At 49.2% G+C, this 23243-nt stretch overlaps 2 protein-coding genes across 12 annotated transcripts in view; one reads left to right on the forward strand and one right to left on the reverse strand.

Moving 5' to 3' along the window:
- LOC105472659 (SIM bHLH transcription factor 2) overlaps positions 1-19557 on the forward strand; it is a 49643-nt gene extending 30086 nt beyond the window's left edge. Inside the window, exons 7-11 of the mRNA XM_011726114.3 lie at positions 2782-2888; positions 9943-10090; positions 11580-11748; positions 12815-13223; positions 15778-19557. Coding sequence (XP_011724416.1) covers positions 2782-2888; positions 9943-10090; positions 11580-11748; positions 12815-13223; positions 15778-16205 — 1261 coding nt within the window. The 3' untranslated portion in view covers positions 16206-19557. The remainder of the gene's footprint in view (positions 1-2781; positions 2889-9942; positions 10091-11579; positions 11749-12814; positions 13224-15777) is intronic.
- Positions 19558-19620: 63 nt separating this feature from the next.
- Positions 19621-23243, reverse strand: part of LOC105472658 (holocarboxylase synthetase) — a 246350-nt gene continuing 242727 nt past the window's right edge. For all 11 annotated transcript variants that reach the window (XM_071095699.1, XM_011726102.3, XM_071095702.1 and 8 more), the window contains one exon: positions 19621-22986. In XM_071095699.1, the coding sequence (XP_070951800.1) occupies positions 22815-22986 (172 nt within the window). In that variant the 3' untranslated portion in view covers positions 19621-22814. The remainder of the gene's footprint in view (positions 22987-23243) is intronic.

Below are 23243 nucleotides of genomic sequence, written 5' to 3' on the forward strand. Positions count from 1 at the left end.
CTCCCTTGTTTTGTCTCCTAGTTTTCCTCTGGTCCTTCTAGGAAACCCCTGAGACTGATGAATTCTCGAGAACAGGAAAGAAGTGGTCTGAGGGCTTTCCCAGCCGTTCAGTCCACACTGCCTGGAAAGGCAGCCGAAGGTAGAGGAGGTTGTGCCTGAAGGGGGCCTGGACAGGGCCTGGATGGGGCTTTGCAGTAGCAGTGGGGGCTCCCGCGCCTCAGGGTGTGGGGGCTGCACCCCTGGAGTGAGGAGAAAAGAAGGCTGGTGGTCTTGAAGGAGATGTCCTGCCTCTCCCAGATCTCTGGTTGTTCCTGTCATATCAGGAAGCTTCTAGCAAAGCCTTGAGGCCTTTTCTGAGCTGCAGTCACATAGGAGGGGCTGCAAGGGGTCAGAAGAGTGCTGCAGAGGCCTTCCCAGTCACCAAGGTTGGTCTGTCACCAAGGGGTTGGGGCTTGGGCTGGCCCAGCCCTGGGAGGACAGCAGAGTGGTCAAGCAGGGTGGGAGATGTCCCTTCTGGGTCCAAACCCCAGGGGCCAGGCGAGGGCTTGGCCTGAGGTCTTGCGGCCCCAAGTTGTAGGAGTGAGGGTGGTCGTGGGTCTGTCTGGCACCACACCCCGCTCAATCCCAGACACAACTGAACTCGCCGTAACCTGAAATTGGGCTCGTCGGGGTTTTGTGGTATTTCTCTTTGAAACTGGAGCTGATGCTTTTGCTAAGGATGGGTGAACACAGCGATGTTTGGGGTTTGGCAGATCCCTCTGACAGGTCTTCAGACACCAGAGGCTTGGAAAAAACTGGGAGGGCACCCTGCCAAACCCCTCCGTTTCCCTTTAATTTTTAAAGCCAGTGTGTACTTTGATGAGAAACTTAATATATGTGCTTCTGATTCATTTACACGTTTGGGGCCGTTGTTCTGTAACTCTGCATCCAAAGGGTCTGGGAAGCCTCTTTCATCCCCACATGGTAGAGATGCCTGGTTTTCTTTTTGGGGGAAGCCAGATGGCTCAGTTTTCCTGCCACACAGAGTTAGATTCTGATGGGGCTTGAAGTTCTAGGTGGCCCTTAGACAAGTCCCCTGATCCCTGAATGACTTTGGGCTCTGCAAGGCCCCCTTCCCCGCCACTGCAAGCCCTGTGTCCTTCCTACCCTAGTAGGACACCATGGAAATGAGTACACCAAACAGGGAATGATTCCAGGGAAACATGAGGCTCTCCGAGATTTACGACCCAAAGCTTGAGCAGATCTTAAGAGAAAGGGAAGCGGGTTAAAGAATGAAAGTGAGGTCAAGTTTCCCAGCTTAATTTACAGCTAACGTCTCCTATCCTAGCAGGGAGGGCCCCCAGCCCTGGCCCTCCCTCTTTCCCCAGCCTCACCCGGTCTCCAGGACTGACTCTGCACCATACCCTCACCTACCTTGAAATCCCTTCATCCCTCTCTCTTTCATCTGTTCTTGAAAATCCGTCACCAGGATGTTGAGGACCACCCTCTTCGAGGACGTGGTGCCCGGCCCCATTGCCCAAAGCCTGGGAAACCATCGTTGCCACGTACAGCTTCCACCTACAGCCAGAGCGATCCCCATGCGGGTGATGATGTGGTCTTGGGTACTGAGAGTCACTTTTCTTCAAAGAGCCGAAGTGGGAAATTAATATGCCTGGGGCTCGATGAGAACACAGAGGGGTTGTGTCACGTAAGCCCCAGGAAAATGCTTCCATTTCTCTAGAGAGCTTAAGGCTTTCCTTTTAGTCACAATATCTTAGGTCATTTTCCTGTCTTCTGGGGGGTCTGAGCCAATCCTCCCCTCACAGGAGCCTTAAAGGTCTCCAGTTATTCCATAATTCCCAATAGTGGGAATCACCCAACGGCAGCATCCTAAGACCATCTGTGCCAATCAACAGTGTCTAGCATGCAACGGAGGTTTAAACACTCGTGCCCGCAGTAGCCAAGATGTGCAAACAAATGTCCACAGACAGAGGGATGGAGGAACTAAATGTGATGTCTACATGAAACAGAAACTTATGCAGTCCTAAGAAGGAATGAAGTTCAGACACATGCCGCAGCATGGATAGGCTTGGAAACATCATGCTGAGTGAAAGAAGCCGCACACAAAAGGCCACATGGTGTGCCATCCCACGGACATGAACTTTCTCCAAGAGACAAATTCCTAGAGACAGAAAGTAGAAGGGAGGCTACTGGGGGCTGGGCAGGGGGCAGTGGGGAGCTGGTGTTTAATAGGGACTGAATGTCTGTTTGGGGGTCATGGAAAGCTCTGGAAAGGGGCAGTGATGCCTGTTACACAACATTGTGAGCGCACCAAATACCACTGAATTGTACGCTACAAGTGGTTACCATGGTGAATTTTATATTATGTATATTTTACCACAGTTTTTAAAAAACATTCGCACAGGACCATCCCCCCAAAGCCCTCCAAGAGTGGGTTCTTTCTCACCGTAGCAGCTTTCTTGCAATATCGGTATCAAAGTTCACTCGTAAGCATTCCCTGATAAGCCGAACTTCGAAAAAGGCTACAATTTTAAGCCATTCCAAACATTCTCTTAGCCGGTGGTTTCAGAAGAACATTCCCGTTCATGAATAGTGCTACATCCTGTACCAGGCTAGAGTTCAAAGACTTGCTTCTTGTAAAAAAGATCATTCTCAGTTTCCAAAATCAACATTTCCCCCCTGAGCCTTTTAGCACTTGATTAGTTGGCAAAACCAATATTAGTTTAAATGAAAGGCAGTCTGCAGAGTGGTGTAACTCACTGAGCCGCCGTGCCCCCGCAGGGTGACCGAGGTGACGGGGTATGAGCCGCAGGACCTGATCGAGAAGACCCTATACCATCACGTGCATGGCTGCGACGTGTTCCACCTCCGCTACGCACACCACCTCTGTGAGTAGCACACCCACCCCAGCCACGGGAGGTAGCTGGTCAGGGAGGAGACACTGAGGACAGACCTGGGGGGGACATGTCCCTTTTGTTGGTGCAGTTATCATCCATGATACACACGTGAATGTCAAGCCTCACGTGTGGCTTCCTCCACCCCATGATTAAGTACGGCTGCCTGTTGTCGGTTTTCAAGCAGCCGTGTGCACCCTTTCAGCTAGACTCTAGCAGCTGTAGGAGCAGGAAGTTGCCTGGATTCTAGATTGTGGATGTGGAACCTAAACTCTGTGATCTGGACACCATTTGCGAATAACAGCAACAACAGTGGACGAACTGCTGGTTATGGAGCTCTTACTGCTGCGGGACACTATTTTAAGTGACTAAACACATTACCAGCCCAATAAGGGAGGGTCTCATGGTCACGATCCTCATTTTACCAGTGAGGATGCTGAGGTCCAGATAGGTTAAGCCACTTGCCCACCTTCATACAGCTGGGAGGTGGCGGAGCTGGGAGCTGAACCCAAGCAGAGCCCTGTCTCCGACTGCTATACACCTGCCGGCTAGGGGAAGCTCAGGAAGGCCACCGTTCCACGATGGGAGAGGTCATCTTGGGACAAACAAGATTTGTTAACAAGGGTGAACAAACACCGATTTGATTTGCCATTGGAGGTGGTTTGGGAACATCTGGATGTAGGGGGGATGCTCTAGTCACTGAAATGTTTGAAGAAGTGATGCTTTGGCCGGGTACAGTGGCTCAAGCCTGTAATCCCAGCACTTTGGGAGGCCTAGATGGGCGAATCACAAGGTCAGGAGATCGAGACCATCCTGGCTAACACGGTGAAACCCCATCTCTACTAAAAATACAAAATATAAGCCAGGCATGGTGGCGGGTGCCTGTAGTCCCAGCTACTCAGAAGGCTGAGGCAGGAGAATGGCGTGAACCTGGGAGGCGGAGTTTGCAGTAAGCTGAGATCATACCACTGCACTCTAGCCTGGGCAACAGAGCGAAACTCCGTCTCGAAAAAAAAAAGTGACACTTTTACTTTTTTAAAATTAAAAACAAATTTTTTTTGAGACAAAGTCTTGCTCTGTCACCCAGACTGGAGTGCACTGCAACCTCCACCTCCCGGATTCAAGCAATTCTCCTGCTTCAGCCTCCCAAGCAGCTGGGATTACAGGTGCCCGCCACCACGCCTGGCTAATCTTTGTATTTTTAGTAGAGATGGGGTTTCACCATGTTGGCCAGGCTGATCTAGAACTCCTGACCTCAGGTGATCCATCTGTCTCCGCCTCCCAAAGTGCTGGGATTACAGGCGTGAACTACCGCACCCAGCCATACACTTTTAGAATCCAAACTGAGGCAAAGATGAATTTGGATGGAGTGGAATGCCTCATCCTCCTGCTGTCCGGTCCTGCCATGCCCACGGCCGGTCAGGGGTGCTTTGTAATGGGGTGCAGACAGTTAGAGGAGCTGGGCCTTCTGCAGTGTGGCCCAGACGGCGTGTCCTCTGTTCTTGCTCCGCCTTCTGTTGGCTCAGGGATGTTAGAGGACAGGTTGCCAGTGTCAAGTGGGAGGCGGACGGCAGGCCCATGAGCCGCTGGGTCCACAGATGCGTGGTGTGCTGGGTTCAGTGTGGACTGGGACCCGGGGACTCGATACTCCCAGGGTGTCGCTGTTGCTCTTCCCTCCCCAAGTCTCTACGGACAGAAACCCATGACAACCAGGACTTATGGCTGGGCAGGCACAGATGGCTTCTTCCTTGCTCCTTGATGCATGCGGAGACTTGGAGGTGTGAACAACTCTTTTCTGTCTTTTGTTAAAGACCAAATCATGATCTCATAGCCATCCCTGTCATTCTGGAGACCAAGCTTGGTAGAGAAGCAACTACTTAGTGTTTGGATGGAACTTCTCAGTCGGTGTCACTAATATGGGAGCTAGAAAGTTTTCTTGTGCAAACCAGGTATGCTGTGTCAATTCTAGAATGAGATATCCAGGAAACTCGAACAGGCAGCTGTGAAGAGCAGAGTGGAGAGGGCTCTGAAGTAGCAAGAGCAGTTGGGAGATGGGAGAGGCACGCGCCTCGAGAGCACAGAACTGTGCTGTGCCCTAGAACAGTCTGGGACTTGGAGAGCGAAGGTGAGGGCTCACACCTCCACACATCCCCCTGCCACTGTTGGGGCAGAGGGACTGACCAGCTGCTCTGAGGGAAAGCCGGAGTCATGGTTGCATTGCAGAAATGCAAGTGTGCTGGAGACCCAGTCCCCAAAGGAGTAGGTGGCTTGGTTTCAGTGTCACCAACTACATTCACTCTGAGCTCCCCCCACCCCTGCGGGAGGGACAAGAACCATGAGGGCACAGCGATTCCATTGACTACTTTTTTTCCCATTAGGGTGGTGGATTTGTTTCCTAGGGCTGTTGTGACAAATCAACACAAACTGGGTGGCTTAAAAACAACAAAAATTCCTTCTCTCACTGTTGTGGAGGCCAAAAGGCTGAAATCAAGGTATCAGCAGAGCTGCTCTTCTCCGAAGGCTCTAGAGAAGGATCCTCCCTGTCTCTTCTGGCTCCTGGTGGCCCCAGGCGTTCCTTCGCTCATGGCTGCATCGCTCCAGTCTGTCTTTATCTTCACTTGGCTCACTCCTCTATGTCTGTGACTTTATTTTATTTTATTTTTTTGAGACAGAGTCTTGCTCTGTTGCCCAGGCTGGAGTGCAGTGGTGAAATCTCAGCTCACTGCAACTTAAACCTCCTGAGTTCAAGCGATTCTCCTGCCTAAGCCTCCCTAGTAGCTGGGACTATGGGCGTGCACCGCCACACCCAGCTAATTTTTGTATTTTTAGTAGAGAGGGGGTTTCGCCATGTTGGCTAGGCTGGTCCGTCCACCTAAAGCTGGGATTACAAGTGTGAGCCACTGTGCCCGGCTTGTGACTTTTCTTTTAAGGACACCTGACTTTGGATCTAGGGTGCATCTGGGTAATCCAGGATGATTCTGCATTGAGATTCACAAGATTCCAGCTGCAAAGTCTTTTCCCAAATAAGTTCACATCCATAGGTTACTAGGGTTAGGATGTGAAACATATCTTTTTGGGGGACCCTGTTTAACCCAAGGCAGGCATTTTTTGTATCCTTTTTCGCCCTTAAAAATCCAAAACAGAAATGGAAGTTCTGCTCAGGGCCAAAGTTTACTTTCCTCCCCAGGGTGTCTCTAAGACATGGCTGTGCCTGCAAGAGAAATTCTGGAAGAAGCAGGAAGGCCACTTAATTTTCTGGATAGTATATTTATATAAAACTAGAGGGCTGGGTGTGGTGGCTCACGCCTGTAATCCCAGCACTTTGGGAGGCTAAGGTGGGCGGATCACATGAGGTCAGGAGTTTGAGACCAGCCTGGCCAACATGGTGAAACCCTGTCTCTACTAAAAAAATACAACACTTAGCCAGGTGTGGTGGTGTTCGCTTGTAATCCCAGCTGTGCAGGAGGTTGAGGCAGAGATAATGGCTTGAATCCAGGAGGTGGAGGTTGCAGTGAGCCAAAATCTCACCATTGCACTCCAGCCTGGGCGACAGAGCGAGACTCCGTCTCCAAAAAAAAAAAAAAAAAAGTAATGGCAAAAACCACAGGTACTTCTATACCAACCTAATAGCTACAGAGAACTTTCCAGAGGCCGCTGCGCCCTCCTCCCACAGCTGCCACTTTGAGGACACCTGGGCTGAACTCCAGCTGTGCCCTCAAGCTCTGTTGGCTCCGGTTTCCTGGTGCTGCCCACCTCCCATGGTTGTAGTGGGGGTAGAATGAGGTAATCCTGTGAAATGAGCTGGAAGTAGACACCATGTATCTTTTCGTTAGAGAAGCAAACCCCCAAAGGAGAAGCATTGTCAGGCTTCTCTCTTTGCCACAGCCTTTGCCTACACCCTTCAGCAGTGATGTGAGTCAGCTGACATGCAAATGTTAAGTAAGCCTGGGCAGAAAAGCGCTGCTCTCTGCCTGGTCCCAGAGAGGCCTCTCTCCAGCCGGTGGCATGCTTGTTACACAGCAGCACTGCCTCATGCCCCCAGGTTCATCCTGACGGGGTGGTGGGGCCTGATGGAGACTGGATTCCTGCCTCCCAAGCCCCACAATCTTCTTTCCCATGTGAAAAAACCAAAAACATGTCATTCTGGTTAAACCTCCTCCTTGTTGGAAATTTAGAAAGTCAAGGAAAGCTGAAAGAAGAAAGTGACAGTTATCTGTCATTTTCAGTCAGATAAGAGTTAATATGTTTTGAGCCCTTCAGCTGTGTCTGCCAGTGTTCTAAATCCCCAAATAGATCATCTAATCTATCAACAACCATATGATGTAAGGACTGATTATCCTCTTTTTATAAATGAGGAAATTGAGTCACAGGGGGGTTGGTAGCTTGTCCAGGATCACACAGTTTGTTGGAGGGCGTGGTGTGTGCACGTGCCCACTTTTTCATAATTAGGGTTATACTTTACACATTTCCGAATCTTGTCTTTTCTTCTGTTAACGTCGTGTCATACACATTTCCCATAATGTTACAATTTCTTATTAATCATCATTTTAATGGCGGTATAGTTTACTATAACGCATTTACTCGTTTCCCTACTGTTGAACAGTTAAGTCTCTCCCCACCCCTTCCCCTGAATTTTCAGCAATACTGCAGTGAAACTCTTTGTACATAAGTCTGTGCTTGCACTGCTCACAATTTCCATAGGATCCATTCCCAGAAGTGAAATCAGTGTGTCAGAGGGTGTGAGCGATCAGACTGCTTTCCAGGAGGACCACACCAACTCATCCTTCCATCACACATGAAAATGCCTCTCACTGGCCCGGCGCCGTGGCTCATGCCTGTAATGACTGCATAGTTTGCCATAATGGCAAACTATGGGAGGGCGAGGCAGGCGGATCACTTGAGGTCAGGAGTTTGAGACCAGTCTGGCTAACTGGCAAAACTGGGGAGGCTGAGGCAGGAGAATTGCTTGAACCCAGGAGGCAGAGGTTTCAGTGAGCCGAGATCATGCCACTGCACTCCAGAGTGAGCAACACAGAGAGAGTCTGTCTCAAAAAAAAAAAAAAAAGAAAGAAAGAAAGAAAGAAAAAAGAAAATGCCACTCACCATATATTAGCCGGTGTCACCTGTTGGCCTTCCATTTTTTTTTTAAGATAAAATTCACCTTTCTCACCATTTTCAGTGTTTTTTAGTTATATTCACAGTGTTGTACAACTATTGCCTTTAATTCCAGAATGTTTTCATCATCCCAAAGGAGCCTGTCACTCCAGTGCCCCTCGTCCTTCAGCCCCTGGCACCTACTCATTTGCTTTTGAACTCTGTGGATGTGCCTATTCTGGAGATTTCACATAAAGGGAATCATACAATGTTTGTTTCTATTTTAATGTCTGTTGATCTGATGGATGGATCTGCCATTGAGTTAAACAAGGGAGTTGGGCATTTGTTCATCATTTCGCCCATTATATTTATTCTCTGATGAATTATTGTTCATGTTCTTTGCCTATATTGCTTTTAGGGCCTTTGTGTTTTTATCAATCTGTACGAACCCTTTATATAGTAAGGTGGATAACTCGGTGCAGTGTTTTCTTTTGCACCAAAATATTTTGATGTGGATGATAAAGAGCCATCTGCAAGGTGAACAGGAAGCGTAAAGGGCCATGGAGAGCCCAGGAGTGTTTGGGCAGAGACCGGGGGCTTTGCCTAGTGGTTTGATAGGAAGGCTGAATTTTTGTTGCATATGAGCCTCAAAGTCTGAATTTTTGTTGGATATACGCCTTGGGGAGTTTCCTTCAGTGCCAGCTGGTACAGTCACAGACTCAGCCCCTTTGGCCACCTCCCCAAATCTCTGCTCAGGCAGCTGCTAGTTAGGTCCAGGGACCAGTGCTGCCTTGAGAAGCAGGAATGTTCTGGAGCTGAGGACCCAGGCATCCAAGGGTGCCTTTCTAGACTTGTGCTATCCTCCCCTTCCCTGGAGAAGCTTCACCTCTCCTCTGCCCACCTGCAGGTTCTGGCACTTTCCTCCCCGACCTGCCTCCTGGAAGGCAGTGAGGTGGAACTGTGGTTTATGGGTGCACCGAGCCTTTGGCTGAGCTGCTTAGCAGCCTGGAGTTTGCACCCAAGCATAGAAGCAGGCCCATAGGCCCAGTTTTCAGGAACTCTGTAACCAAGTAGAGGTCCTTCCTACATAAACAACATAGCAAATTAATGAGCCCAAGGAAAACTGGGATTAATGGGAAGAAAATATAAATGGCAACAGAGTAACAAACAGTTTCACTGTGAATACCCTCATGTTCCTGAACGGCAAACAGCAACAGCTTGACACTTGGTTGAATGCACTTAACTGACTACTTTGTGTAAATAACTACATCACTCACCCCCCTGACCATTAAGGATTTGGGGATTAAGACATAATCATGGCATTTTGGAAACTAAAAAGCAGATTCAATTTTTTCACTCTGCCAGGTACAAACTGTGGTGGTGAATGTTTCCCTCAATGAAAGCAATGACTGTTAAATGAGAGTTCTTAATGGGTGGGAACTCCTTGAAGTTGTAGGCAAAATTCCTGTGTGCACATGTATGCGCGTGTGTGTGCGTGTGCGTGTGTGTGCGCGTGCATGTGTGTGCGCCTGTGTGCGTGCGTGTGCGTGTGTGCGTGCGTGTGCATATGTGTGTGTGCACGTGTGCATGCGTGCGTGTGTGTGCATGTGTGCGTGCACGTCTGTGTGTGTGCGTGTGTCTGTGGGCGTACATGTGTGTGTGCATGTGTGGGTGCGTGCATGTGCATATGTGTGTGTGCACGTGTGTGTGCGTGCGTGTGTGTGCATGTGTGCGTGCACGTCTGTGTGTGTGCGTGTCTGTGTGTGTGCCTGTGCGTGTGTGTGCGTGCGTGTGCGTGTGTCTGTGCACACGCACGAGACACACACAGACATGCATCCTCCAGCGGAGAAAGCCTGCCCCCTTTGGCAAGTTCTCAGAGGAGTCCATTGGGGGCAGCATCCCAGAGGTGGGGCCTGCGAAGCGTCTGAGGACTCATGTCACCTTGTGCTTGCAGTGTTGGTGAAGGGCCAGGTCACCACCAAGTACTACCGGCTGCTGTCCAAGCGGGGCGGCTGGGTGTGGGTGCAGAGCTACGCCACCGTGGTGCACAACAGCCGCTCGTCCCGGCCCCACTGCATCGTGAGTGTCAATTATGTTCTCACGTAAGTCACACGTATTTGTTTCTCTCCTTGCTCTTTTCTCTTCCTGTCCCACATCGGAAGGCTCCCATAAGCACCATCTCTCTTTCTCTCTTTCTTCTTTCTCAAACTGTTCGTCTCCTTTTTTTTTTTTTTTTTTTTTTTTTTTTTCCCAGCAATCTGGTCATTTTGGAAGGTCCAAACTATTTATATGCTCAGAGGTGAAGGTCAAGTGCTAGGCTGCAGGGGGAGCTAGGAGGAGGGGGTCTGCACTGGGCATAGCTTAGGATCCCATCACACAGCCTAGTGAGGAGCATCGGGGGTGGGTGGAGATGCCCCCCATCCTGAATAGGGTGCACACCCCCGATCAAGAATACAAACTTGTGCTATCCATGCCTATAAGCCTTCAGGTCAACTTGGATGCTCCTGCTGTTTGAGACAGGAGATACCCCATTTTTTGCCTGCCTTCCTATAGAGCCGTTGCAAATGATGGTAAATATTTGGTCCTTTAAACATTCCAGAAGGTCAAGTTCAGTTGCAAATGCTTTTTTTTTTTTTAATTAAAAAAATATATGTTTTTTTAGAGACGGAGTTTTTCTATGTTGCCCAGGCTGGTCTCAAACTCCTGGCTTCAAGCGATTCTCCCACTCAGCCTCCCAAAGTGCTGGAATTACAGGCATGAGCCAAGGTGCCCAGCCTGCAAATACTTTTAAGGCCATTAGAAGCAACAGGACAGATGTCTATCTGGGGCCATATATTACTTTCCACCCACCATAGCTATTGTACGTTAAATCACTTTGCTCCAGGCTCTGACCCTTGCTGTGCCCCAGCCCCGTGATGAAAAGGATTCTCATTTGTACTTTATCTAGGGTGAGGATTTAGGCTCTAGGTTTGTTCATAGAATGACTGTGTGTCTCAGAAATCAAGTGATTCTGGCAAAACTGTCAGGGAGAAAAGAGTTTAGCTCTTTAGTTATTCTTCCTGAGCAAACGTGTGGGCCGGTTCGCCGGGTCGACGTCTCCCTGTGTGAACATGACCCTGCTGAGTTGGTTCTTTAGGGCAGCGATGGGCCCCCAGTGTGAGAATACACAAAGCTGGTGGTCAGGCCCCCAGGCCCACAGAGGGTCCCAGACTCTTGCCTCCTGGAGTGCTAACTGGAGAGGCAGCTGGGCCACAGGTGCTCATGTTGGATGCAGGTGGACCTGATCCATGGTATTTCCACCTGTCCCTTTTTCCCTTGACGGCTTTCCTAGTGCCCCACAGCCTCCCCCAGAAATGTGTTTGGGGCTTTATGGGACTGGAGAGCGCTCTGACCCGGCTCAGCATTTCCTGGGATGGCCCGGCCTGGGTCTGCAGACAGCTTTTATAATGAGGGTGAGCTGGCCTTGTCTCAAATCCCATCCACATCCAACCCCAGTGAAAAGACACATTAGAGCACTGAGAATGACCTCCCCAAGGGCTGGTGCCAGGGAAGCTGCTGCTGGACATGACTCGGCCCACTCTCACCTTCCAGGGAGATTGAATACAAGGAACTTCAGCTATCCCTGGAGCAGGTGTCCACTGCCAAGTCCCAGGACTCCTGGAGGACCGCCTTGTCTACCTCACAAGAAACTAGGAAATTAGTGAAACCCAAAAATACCAAGATGAAGACAAAGCTGAGAACAAACCCTTACCCCCCACAGGTAACACGCATGTCCTGCAGTTTTGGGGTGCTGACAGTTAGGGGTTCGAGACACCTGGACACGTTAAGGAATGGGAGCCTCTCATTGCACAGCAGGGATCTCCCTGCCATGCAGCAAGGTCCCTTCGGGAGGTCCTGCCTACACGGTAGTGACAGCCGGGGAAGGCTGACATCCCGGTGGGCTAGCCAAGTTTAGGAAACAGAAAACTAAATTGGAAAGGCACTTCAGCCTATTAGAAGCCACGGGTTAGATTCTAATGAGCTTGACGGGTTAGAATCCATGCGTTAGATTCTAGACTGGTGGGTTAGAACACCAGTCCATTGTATTTCCACAGCATTTAAAAAATTAAAGCCCTGCCTCTTTTTAAAAAGTAGTTTGTGAGCTCTCAGAAACAGCAATTGTCAGCTGGGCGTGGTGGCCCATGCCTGTAATACCAGCACTTTGGGAGGCCAAGGCAGGTGGATCACCTGAGATCAGGAGTTTGAGTCCAGCCTGGCCAACATGGTGAAACTCCATCTCTTAAAAATACAAAAATTAGCTGGGCGTGGTGGCGCGTGCCTGTAGTCCCAGCTACTCAGGAGGCTGAGACAGGGGAATCGCTTGAACCCAGGAGGTAGAGGTTGCAGTGAGCCGAGACAGTGCCACTGCACTCCAGCCTGGGTGACAGAGCAAGACTCCATCACAAAAATAAGTAAATAAATAAATAAGTGCTCTGACTGTTCTGTGCCAAGTGAACTTTGGTAGCATGGTCATTAGCGGATAGACCCGTTGAACGTCACTGCCTCCATATTATGCCAAAAAAAGAAAGAAAAGAAACAGCAAGTGTCCATGTGTGTCTGATTTGTTGTTAGTTCGGGGTGCGGGATCTCTTTCTACCCTGGGAGTAGGTCACTGGGGTATCGCTTGTTGTGTGCCTGTCACCAGTGGGACCTTGCTGTGGTGACGAGGGTAGGGGCAGCCCTTGGATGGGCTTGGGCCCCGTCGGGGCGGATCTTGCAGGGCCGGAAGGCAGCTTCCTTCCTGCCGGCCCCTCGCTCGCCCGTCATCCATCTTCTCTGCCATGCAGCAATACAGCTCGTTCCAAATGGACAAACTGGAATGCGGCCAGATCGGAAACTGGAGAGCCAGTCCCCCTGCAAGCGCTCCCGTTCCTCCGGAACCACAGCTCCACTCAGAGAGTAGTGACCTTCTGTACACGCCATCCTACAGCCTGCCCTTCTCCTACCATTACGGACACTTCCCTCTGGACTCTCACGTCTTCAGCAGCAAAAAGCCAATGCTGCCGGCCAAGTTTGGGCAGCCCCAAGGATCCCCTTGTGAGGTGGCACGCTTTTTCCTGAGCACACTGCCAGCCAGTGGTGAATGCCAGTGGCATTATGCCAACCCCCTAGTGCCTAGCAGCTCGTCTCCAGCTAAACATCCTCCAGAGCCACCGGCGAACACTGCTCGGCACGGCCTAGTGCCAAGCTACGAAGGTGGGTCAGGTCTGCTCGTGGGGAAGGCGGGAGGACTGGGCACGGCCGGGGGCTGAAGCAGCCGTGGCGGTGGGTGGCAGATGGAGACAGAACCCTCACGCTTTGGGCAAACTTGCCCTCTTTCTGCTTCTACGTAGGGCTTGCTGTGCTTCCCTGCTCTCAATGCAGGCACTCCTCGGGAGTGAGACATGGCAGTCTGCCTGCCTTGGGAACACTAGTGACAGTATAAAGGGCAAAGGAAAACCGAGTATCCCGCCTTCACATAAATCCTGGCCACATTCACCACCCAAAGGGGGGCAGTGATTTTCCAAACCAGCTCCCAGGTGCTGAGAACACCCCAGCTGCATTTCTTTTCAAGATTCCTTTCCACTCCATCCAGAAGTGAATATTTGAGACAAACGGCCTATTGGCTGTCTTTCCATGCCAATTTTGGAAGTGGGGAAAACTATGGTGGACATTCGTGGGCTTGGGGACAGAAATGCCACTCAACAACCCAGGGCAAAGAACACAAACCCTCCAGGCCTCAGTTTCTTCACTTGTAAAATGGGGTCATAAGCTGTGATGCGCCTATTTCCAAAGACACGGCACACAGTAGGGGCCTGCCCTGCACATGCTAGTTCAACAGCAGAAACGAATGGCCTTTCGCCTTCTTCTGGTGGCAGGCAAGCAGATGTTCTCTGCGGAGATACTGCCAGCTCTCCAGAACGCAGACTGGCTCCTGTGTGCTCACTGGAACAACCCCAGGCAGAGAGTGGAAGGTGGGGACAGAGGTTTAGCTGCAGGACATGTATTCCCGTTGCACCCAGGCTAACTGCCGCTCAGAGTGTAGACCGAGATGGTGCAGATGTCCTGCAGTGCCACTAAAATGTGGGTGAAGGTGACATCAGGATTATGTGCCCCAGGTCGGGCTCGGTGGCTCACGCCTGTAATCCCAGCACTTTGGGAGGCCAAGGTGGGCGGATCACCTGAGGTCAGGAGTTTGAGACCAGCCTGGCCAACGTAGTGAAACCCCATCTCCACTAAAAAATACAAAAATTAGTTGGGCACGGTGGTGAGCACCTGTAATCCTGGCTACTCCGGAGGCTGAGGTGGGAGGATCACTTGAACCTGGGAGGTGGAGGTTGCAGTGAGCTGAGAGCACACCACTGCACTCCAGCCTGGGTAACAGAGTGAGCCTCTGTCTCAAAAAAAATAAAAAATAAAAAAAAAAAGGATGACGTGCCCCAGAGAAGCAGCACATCGGGCCCTGCTTAAAGACGAAGGAATTAAAGAAGAGAGCTCCACGAAGTTCCCTCACCCCTCTCTAGAGGCAGGTAGGGCTCTGCTCCTTTTGGGCCTCATCCTGCTGCTTCTGCAAATCCTAGGAATCTCTCGCTCTGTCTTGTGACTTGAAGCTGAGATAACATTTCTTCCCGAATCTGAGAAGAGGGATAGATTACAGGAGAATGCCGCCTTTCTGGAAATCACTAGGACATGTTTTTTCAGAAGTAGTAACTTAGAAAAGACCACACTGGCGACCAGGGCCAGGCCGCCTGCCTTTTGACCTGGCCTGTCCCAGGAGCCACTGATCCCTTAGATTTCCATCCGCCACACCCATGAACACCTTGGGTCCCTCACATAACCAAGGAAGGGATCTTCCAGAACATCCAAGCAAAGGAAGACAAAGCAAAGGGTTTTGATAATAACTGAAAATATTACCCGCTTGAGATTGACTTGAGTTTGTGTGTCTGAAGCTGGCTAATGCTGTCACATGGTATTTGACTTTTACTACTATTTTAAAAGTGAAAGAGGTTAACAATCTCCTTATCACACACTTGATAAAAAGTGGACCCAAGGTGCTAATTTGAGGCAATTTGCGATCAGCTTCCTAGCCTTTTTGGTATTAAAGGAAGACAAATGTTGACAAACAAACAGAAAACGACAAAAACAAAACAAAACAAAACAAAAAAACAAGCCAGGGAGCTACTTAATGTCAGGCATTGGACTGAGTAGATGGGCGTGGTTATTTTTCATTAGGACACAGCGAAACCGATCAGGGTGGTTACCACCCCTCTCCACTGAGGGACGGGCAGAAGTCGTCAAGGCAGACAGGGGCCATGCAACACCAGGGCCCCTGGTGGCCTCTAGACCTCTGCCGTCCAATCAGGTAGCCACCAACCCTGTGTGGTCTTGAACATGGAAATGTGGCCAGTGCAGTGAGGCAGGTGTGACCTGTGCTCTGCATCTCAGTACCAAAAAAAAAAAAGAATAAAATATCCCAATAATTGTTTCACACTGATTGCACATTGAGATAGTATTTTGGATATGTTGCATTACAGCGTATTATTTAACAGGCATTCCACCTGTTTTCTGCTTTGTATCGTGGAACATTTCAGGTCGCGTCCTGAGAATGGACAGCGCGGCCTAGACTAAGGCGGGGGAGGGCGACAGCGATCCCGCGGGTGGAGCGCGTGGGCGGCCGAGGGGTGGTGGCTGCGCCCGGGGCTTGGGGGTGGGGTGGGGTGGCTGCGGTCGTGCCCCTTGCTGCCCTCTAACGTGTCGCCTGTCCCCGCAGCGCCCGCCGCCGCCGTGCGCAGGTTCGGCGAGGACACCGCGCCCCCGAGCTTCCCGAGCTGCGGCCACTACCGCGAGGAGCCCGCGCTGGGCCCGGCCAAGGCCGCCCGCCAGGCCGCCCGGGACGGGGTACGGCTGGCGCTGGCCCGCGCGGCGCCGGAGTGCTGCGCGCCCCCGGCCCCCGAGCCCCCGGGCGCGCCGCCGCAGCTGCCCTTCGTGCTGCTCAACTACCACCGCGTGCTGACCCGGCGCGGACCGCTGGGGGGCGCCGCACCCGCCGCCTCCGGCTTGGCCTGCGCTCCCGGCGGCCCCGAGGCGGCGACCAGCGCGCTGCGGCCCCGGCACCCGAGCCCCGCCGCCGCCTCCCCAGCCGGCACGCCACTGCCGCACTACCTGGGCGCCTCGGTCATCATCACCAACGGGAGGTGACCCGTCGGCCGCCCGCGCCAGGAGCCTGGACCCGGCCTCGGGGCTGCGGCGCCCCCGAGCCCGGCAGGTGCGCACGACCTACGTTAATTTATGCAGAGACAGCTATTTGAATTGGACCCCGCCGCCGACTTGCGGATTTCCACCGCGGAGGCCGCGCGCGCCGGTGCCGAGGGTCGAGGAGCGCCCGGGTCCGGGCAGGTGACCGCCCACCTCTGTCCTGCGAGGGCCAGTGCGACCCAGTTGCTGGTGGCTTGGTTTCCTCACCTTGAAATCGGGCTTCACGCATCTTGCCTTGTCCCCAACGTTCCACGATAGTCCCGCTGGGGGATTTAAGCGATTTCACTCCGCAAATATCCTCCACTTTCAGGAGGGAAACCCACCCTGCCGCAGTCCGCTCTTCCAAGTGGACGGCAGCCCTGGAAGGCGACGCCTGTGTCCGAGCCCTTTTAGATGCTTAGGTGAAGGCAGAAGTGACGATTGTAAGTCCCATGAATACACAACTCCACTGTCTTTAAGTCATTCAAGAGTCTCATTATTTTTGTTTTATTTAACCCTTTCTTCAATTCAAAAACCAACAAGCCAAGACTAAGGGGGTGACCATGCAATTCCATTTTGTGTGTCTGTGAACATGGGTGTGCTTCACAAATCCATTAACAAGCTCTTACTTCCCCCTAACCCCTATGAACTCTTGATAACACCAAGAGTAGCACCTTCAGAATATATTGAATAGGCATTAAATGCAAAAATATATATGTAGCCAGAGAGTTTATGAGAATGACCCTGTCAAGCTTAATTATTACGTGGCAAAAATCCCTCTGGTCCACACAGCTCTGTAATTCACTAGGCTCATGTTTGCTACAAATAGTGCTAATAAAGTTAAATTGCATGTGCAATACCAAACACTGTCAATGGACTGCACCGTGTGGATGAAAAACATGCTTAAGGGGATGTAATGAAAATGATGTAGACATTTTAAGCATTTTCTACACATCAAGAAAACGTCATAAGAACGTTACGTGTGCAACAGGTAAACAGAAATCCTTTCGTAAAGCACCAGCAGTGTTTAAAAAATGAGCTTCCATTAATTTTTATTTTTTATGGGTTTTGCTTAAAGATCTCAACATTGGAAAATCCTGCCATGGCTCTGAACTGCACCAATGCATTGAACCACCATCTTTCAATTTTCTTCATCCTATCAACACTGCATCATTCTGCTGCTTTATCAAAATGGTTTATATTAGGAAACTTTTTCCACCTGAACGGAAAGAGGTTTTCTCAAATGTTTTAAACTCATTGTTCTAGAATCAAGTGCACCTACACCAGCTGCTCTCAAAATGTGAATTTTTTTTTTTTTTTTGCCAACCCTGTGTCACTTAGTGAGGACCTGATACAATCCCTACAGGGTGTCTGTCAGTGGGCCTCATGGTAAGAGTCACAATTTGCAAATTTAGGACTGTGGGTCATGTAGCGAAGGGGCTGGATGGTAGGAAGGGAGGTGCCCGCCTCTCCACGCACTCAGCTATACCTCATTCACAGCTCCTTGTGAGTGTGTGCACGGGAAATAAGCCGAGGGTATTTTTTTTTTTTTTAATGTTCATGAGTCTTATAATTAAACCATGATTCTTGAAAGGTGTAGGTTTGATTACTAGGAGATACCACCGACATTTTTCAATAAAGTACCGCAAAATGCTTTTGTGTCTACCTTGTTATTAACTTTTGGGGCTGTATTTCGTAAAAATAAATCAAGGCTATCGGAGCAGTTCAATAACAAAGGTTACTGTTGAGGAAAAAGACCCTATTACAGATTTACAAGTGGCAACGTGGACAGGCGTAACAGTGTGTATGTACTTGAAAAAGAAAATGTGTACTAGTGAAAACGTCCTTGTCTAAACAAACTTCACCGTTTTCATAACCTAGAACATGAAGGAAGATTCTTTTTTTTTTTTTTTTTTTTTTTTTTTTGAGACGGAGTCTCGCTCTGTCACCCAGGCTGGAGTGCAGTGGCCGGATCTCAGCTCACTGCAAGCTCCGCCTCCCGGGTTCACGCCATTCTCCTGCCTCAGCCTCCCGAGTAGCTGGGACTACAGGCGCCCGCCACCTCGCCCGGCTAAGTTTTTGTATTTTTAGTAGAGACGGGGTTTCACTGTGTTAGCCAGGATGGTCTCGATCTCCTGACCTCGTGATCCGCCCGTCTCGGCCTCCCAAAGTGCTAGGATTACAGGCTTGAGCCACCGCGCCCGGCCGAAGATTCTTACATGAGCTGGCTTCAGGACGGCCAGGGCTGAGTGCAAAGTTAGCAGAGCTGTTACTATGGCAACCTAATATTGTTACCTCCATCTTGAAGAGTCTGCACATTCAAGCTGGGGATAGCGTTTCTTGACTTCTGTGAGGCTCTGGTAGGGGAAGAGGAAGCATTTTAATACATATGCCTCTCTTTTACAAAAAGGAAAAAAAAATCGTCGTGGGTCCTAACATGTACCATGTTGACAAAAATGCCAGATCAAATGGATTTGAGAAATAAGCCCAATTCCAGGCTGGCTCAGCCCTCCACGGGGCCTCCCAGGGAAAGGAATTCCTTTATGTTCTTGGAAACCCTTTTCTAGAAAAGCCATTCCATTCATACCTTTGTAGAGCAGTGGCCTGGGTGTGGAGGGCAGTGTGGAGGGTATCTGTAAGAGCCTGTATTTTCTGCCTCCCTTGCCCCCACCTCTTTTATCCTTTTAAAAGTCCTATCAGCCCTGCCTTCGTCCCTTCTGCCCTAAGCCCTAAGAGTGGGGGAGGTTTAATACGGCCAGTGGATCTTGTATAAAGTCTACCTAAGTTTTAATTTACCAGAGCTATAAGATGGTTAAGGTAGACTGGGGGTGCTGTTACAGATAAAATGGGATACAAAGAACATTTGCAAATAAATGCCATAAAATTACAGTAGCTTGGAATTTTAGTGAATCATAGCCCGTGTGTTATCTAGAATGCATTATTCAAGCTGTTCCTAAACTTAAGTATGACATATAAGGTTAAAATCTTGGGAGGAAAAACTGTTCAGATGAAAAGTCAAGCAGTTGCCACAAAAGAATAAGAAAAATCCTAAAAATAATCTAGAAGTTGTTACATTTATTTCTCACCTCAATTAAAAGGGTTTTTGCTTTGGGGTTTTATTAACTTTCATTCTTTGGAGTAATAATATTTCTCTTGTGTATGACGCTGAATACATCTGTCAATAATACATCAAAAAAAACAAAAAACAAAAAAAAAAACCTGGCTTCTTAATACTTGGAAATACATACATATTCCTTATTATGTAAAACACTTTATTTATTTTGTAAAAATATGTTTAAATATGAATAAAAATACTGTAACCCAAAGTAGTTGCCTACTTTTAAAAATGAAACTTGTAAAAATAAGGTTGAGCCCAAACCACATAGAAAGTCTTAGTTTATTTTGGTAGACTTGCTTTTTATAGGCATTGGTTTAAAGTGATTCTTTTCAGAGGCATTCCTTGAGAAGTTAAAATGCAGAGGCTGACACTTTCTTTTATTTCAAATATGCATAGTGATTAACCAGCAATAAGGATTCTCCCATGTTCTGCCTGTTAAGAGCAAACAGATCTGGAGAACGGACGCCCACCCCGCCTCCCTTCTCCATCTGAAGCAGTGTGGCGAGGCTGGCTCCTCTCTTTGTTCCCAGACTCTAGGGCAAGGGGCGGCCATGCTGCATATGCTGTGGCTTGGGGGACCCCCAGAGGCTGTGCTCTGTGGCCCGTGCTCCCCCGATGTGGGCCTGTGCACCGGCAACCCAGTGGGCCGCTTGCTCTCACATCAGGCAATGTCAGCCTGCTGCAGTGAAACTCAACCATGATTTTACTTCGAACACAAATCCTTCCCACTTCCACCACTCCCTGGCAGAGTTCCCAGTGCCAAAAAGCACTGCTGGGGTGGGGGTGGGGACAGGAAGCCCAGTTATTGCTGTGTTCGATTTTAGGGGGCACTTCCCCAAGAGTCCCCCTGAAACCTGTTACCAGCCTGGAAGGGAGGATATCTGGCCTTTTACAAAATACGGTCAATACTCAATGCACAGCCTCTAAAGCAAGGGCTATTCCAGTGTTCTAAAAGCACAGGCCAATCCTGAGTTTAGTGACCACATTTTAAAGATCATGAGGAAAATGCCAAGTTCCCATTAAGACTTTAAAGCTCCTTCACATCCCAGGTTGCCGGGTGCATAAGTGGCCCAAATTGGAGAGTGTGGTAGAGCAGGTAGACAGGTTTCGCTAACACTAACAGCTATCAGTAAAATGCCTTTATTCAGCTAATTCTATAGGAAGCAGAGTTCTGAGAGTCTTTGGTTCACGTGAGGCAAAATCAGATTTATGGAAAACGCAGCATCTGCTTCAAGGCTGCTTTATCTCCCTCAAGACAAGTGGGTCTCCTGCGCGGCGGAGAAGCGCCTGTTGGAAAGCACAGAGCACAGCAGTATGCCCGGAACATCTCCATATCCTTTGACAAGGCCACACGTCATTAGTTTTAATTTGCAGAAAGGAAATTAAATGATAACTTTTTTTTTCCCAAAGCAGAATGTCCAGAATAGGACTTCAGCTTAAAACAAAACATAGCATGTTTTTCATTAAATAACCCCCAAAGAAATTCAAAAAGTGATGATGGCAGCTCCGAGAGGGCTTGCCTTATATTACAAAGTCTGAGAAATGAAACCTGCATCGTTAGCCTCGAGATCTTTGTCCCTGATGATATTTTGCAGATGCCCTCTCAAGGGTGAGTCCATTTTGTAATTTGGGGGTGGTGTGGACTTATATTTTATTTAAGCTTCTAATTTCAAAAGAAGGCTTGGGCATTTCGGAAGAGTGGTTTCTTTGTGGTTTGTTTGTTCGTTTTTATTTTTTTGAGAATAATAATTCTAATTGAAGCCTCATTTCCAAAAATTACTTTTTAAGTTCTTTTAATGTTTCATTTCCAAAAAATATATATTGGGTATTTTTTCTTCCTATGGGGCGGTCCTGTGCCTAGCTAAAGGTAGACAAATTTTATACTAAAAACCACAAGTTTCTGGAATTAGCCTGACTGGGTAAGACCTGGATAAAGATGGTGCTAGTTTACAATGAAGGGATTTTGTTCAAAGCTGAAAGTGCCATCAAACTTTCTTTCCACTAATTTCAGCTGGGACTGGCAGGAAGACAGAAGACTGGACAAAAATTGGCCTTTTAAAGCTGAAAAGTAACGGGTATGATTCATAAGTTCAACAGAGATAGGAGGGACATGGAAAAGGCATGGTGTACATCTGGGAAAAGCGAGTGCATATCAAAAGCCTTCCTTTCTTTTGTTCTTTCGTGAGACTTGTAGCACATCAGATTTTGAATGTCTTCTTTTAAAGCTATGTGCGTACACACGCACGCACACACATATGCGGGCACGCACACACACATCCTCCCTCTGAACTGATGGTGTTCAGTATCCATAACATTTTCTTTCTTGGTAATATGGGGTAAATGAGGGGGGCAAAAAACCCTGTGACTTCTGAGTGAAATGCCATGTCTTCTGTATCCTGTGAGCTGCACAGTCTTGCAGGAATGCTCCACATCTCAGAGTGAATCTGAAACTGGGTTAAAAGCTCCAAGTCCTCCCTTGTATGTTGTATGAGTGTGCCTTCATCTCCAGCTGTTAGAGCCAAATCGCCCACCTCCTCATCCAAGTGATGCCTAATCAGACATTTAAGGATTCTGAACTTGATCCCATCTCTTCACAATATGCAGTAAATTTAAACTTACTTAAGAAAGTAAGTCCCTAACTCAGGACATTTAAACTGCCTTAGCAAAGGAGAGCTCATTGAATGATGTGAAAGTAATTAACCGATTTCCTCTACAAGGTCATCGCAACCACACGGGTTAGCTGTGTCTCTACAGGTGTTTAGACTTCGCTATGGGGCCACACCACCGGGGGGAGAGTAACTCTTGGAAGTCTACCTTCCCTTTCCTTCATTAATAAAAACACAGAACAATGACTAAGTGTCAAATCATGTTCTTATAGTTCAACACCTCCCCAGATGCTTACAAACAGTGATAGCACACCTCTAACTCACCACTGTCCTGGGCCCAAGAGCATATTTTGGTTTGTTTTTTCATAGACTAGGGGTAAAGGTCTCCGCTACTGGGAAAATATCTGAATTCTCCCATTGCCATTTCCATGTAAAAACTCCCCCTGATAATAAACAGAAGTCCAAGCCCCAGAGGGGAGACCGATCTCCCACCTGTGGGAGGGTTTCCCCTAAACTAAATGTTCTACTTCTTAACCATCTATCCCAGAGCCGCTTCAAACACCAAAGAAAACGACAACAAAACAAACCTAAAACAAAAAACAGAAACATAGAAAAAGAACCAAAGACTTCACAAATGAATTGGAGGAAGAGAAAATTCACCTACAACTCTAAATTAGATTTCCAGATGCGTGGGCACGGACAGGCGGCCGCGATGAAAGCTGAATGCTCACGGTGGTGGTTCTGCACTGGGCTCGGACCCCAGCCCAGTGGCATCCTCGCCTGCTGCCCAGGTGCCAGGCCCGGTGAGTCAGGAGGGCAGGCCCAGGCCCGTCTCAGGGACGCCCGGCATTACCGCCGTTTGGGGAGGATGAGGTTTCTCAGCATGTCGAAGGAGTTGCCATCGGGGTGCACAGTCACAACCTCGCCGCCCTCCTGGTGAACCTGGAGGAAGCCGGAATCGTCCAGGCCAACGATGGACACCTTTGGTCCGTCCGCACTGCCCAGATGGACTTGCTGACCACTGAAAAGGAAGAACAGCGTGAGGTCACTGGGAGGTGTCACAGGACGGCTTAAGACAATGAGCTGAAGAATAATCCATGATGGGAGGGCTGGGGGTGCTGGGGAGAGGGCTGAGGCTCGCTGCGGGGAAAAGGCAGCCTGGGCTGAGCTCTGACTTTCTTCCACCCTGGTGAATGGTTTTAAGAACTACTCAAAGAACCAGCAGGGTGCAAGTTCAACAAGGAGTCGAAATTTCTTCACACAACGTCACTCCTCCTA

Source organism: Macaca nemestrina, chromosome 4, assembly GCF_043159975.1.
Source record: "Macaca nemestrina isolate mMacNem1 chromosome 4, mMacNem.hap1, whole genome shotgun sequence".
NCBI lineage: Eukaryota > Metazoa > Chordata > Mammalia > Primates > Cercopithecidae > Macaca > Macaca nemestrina.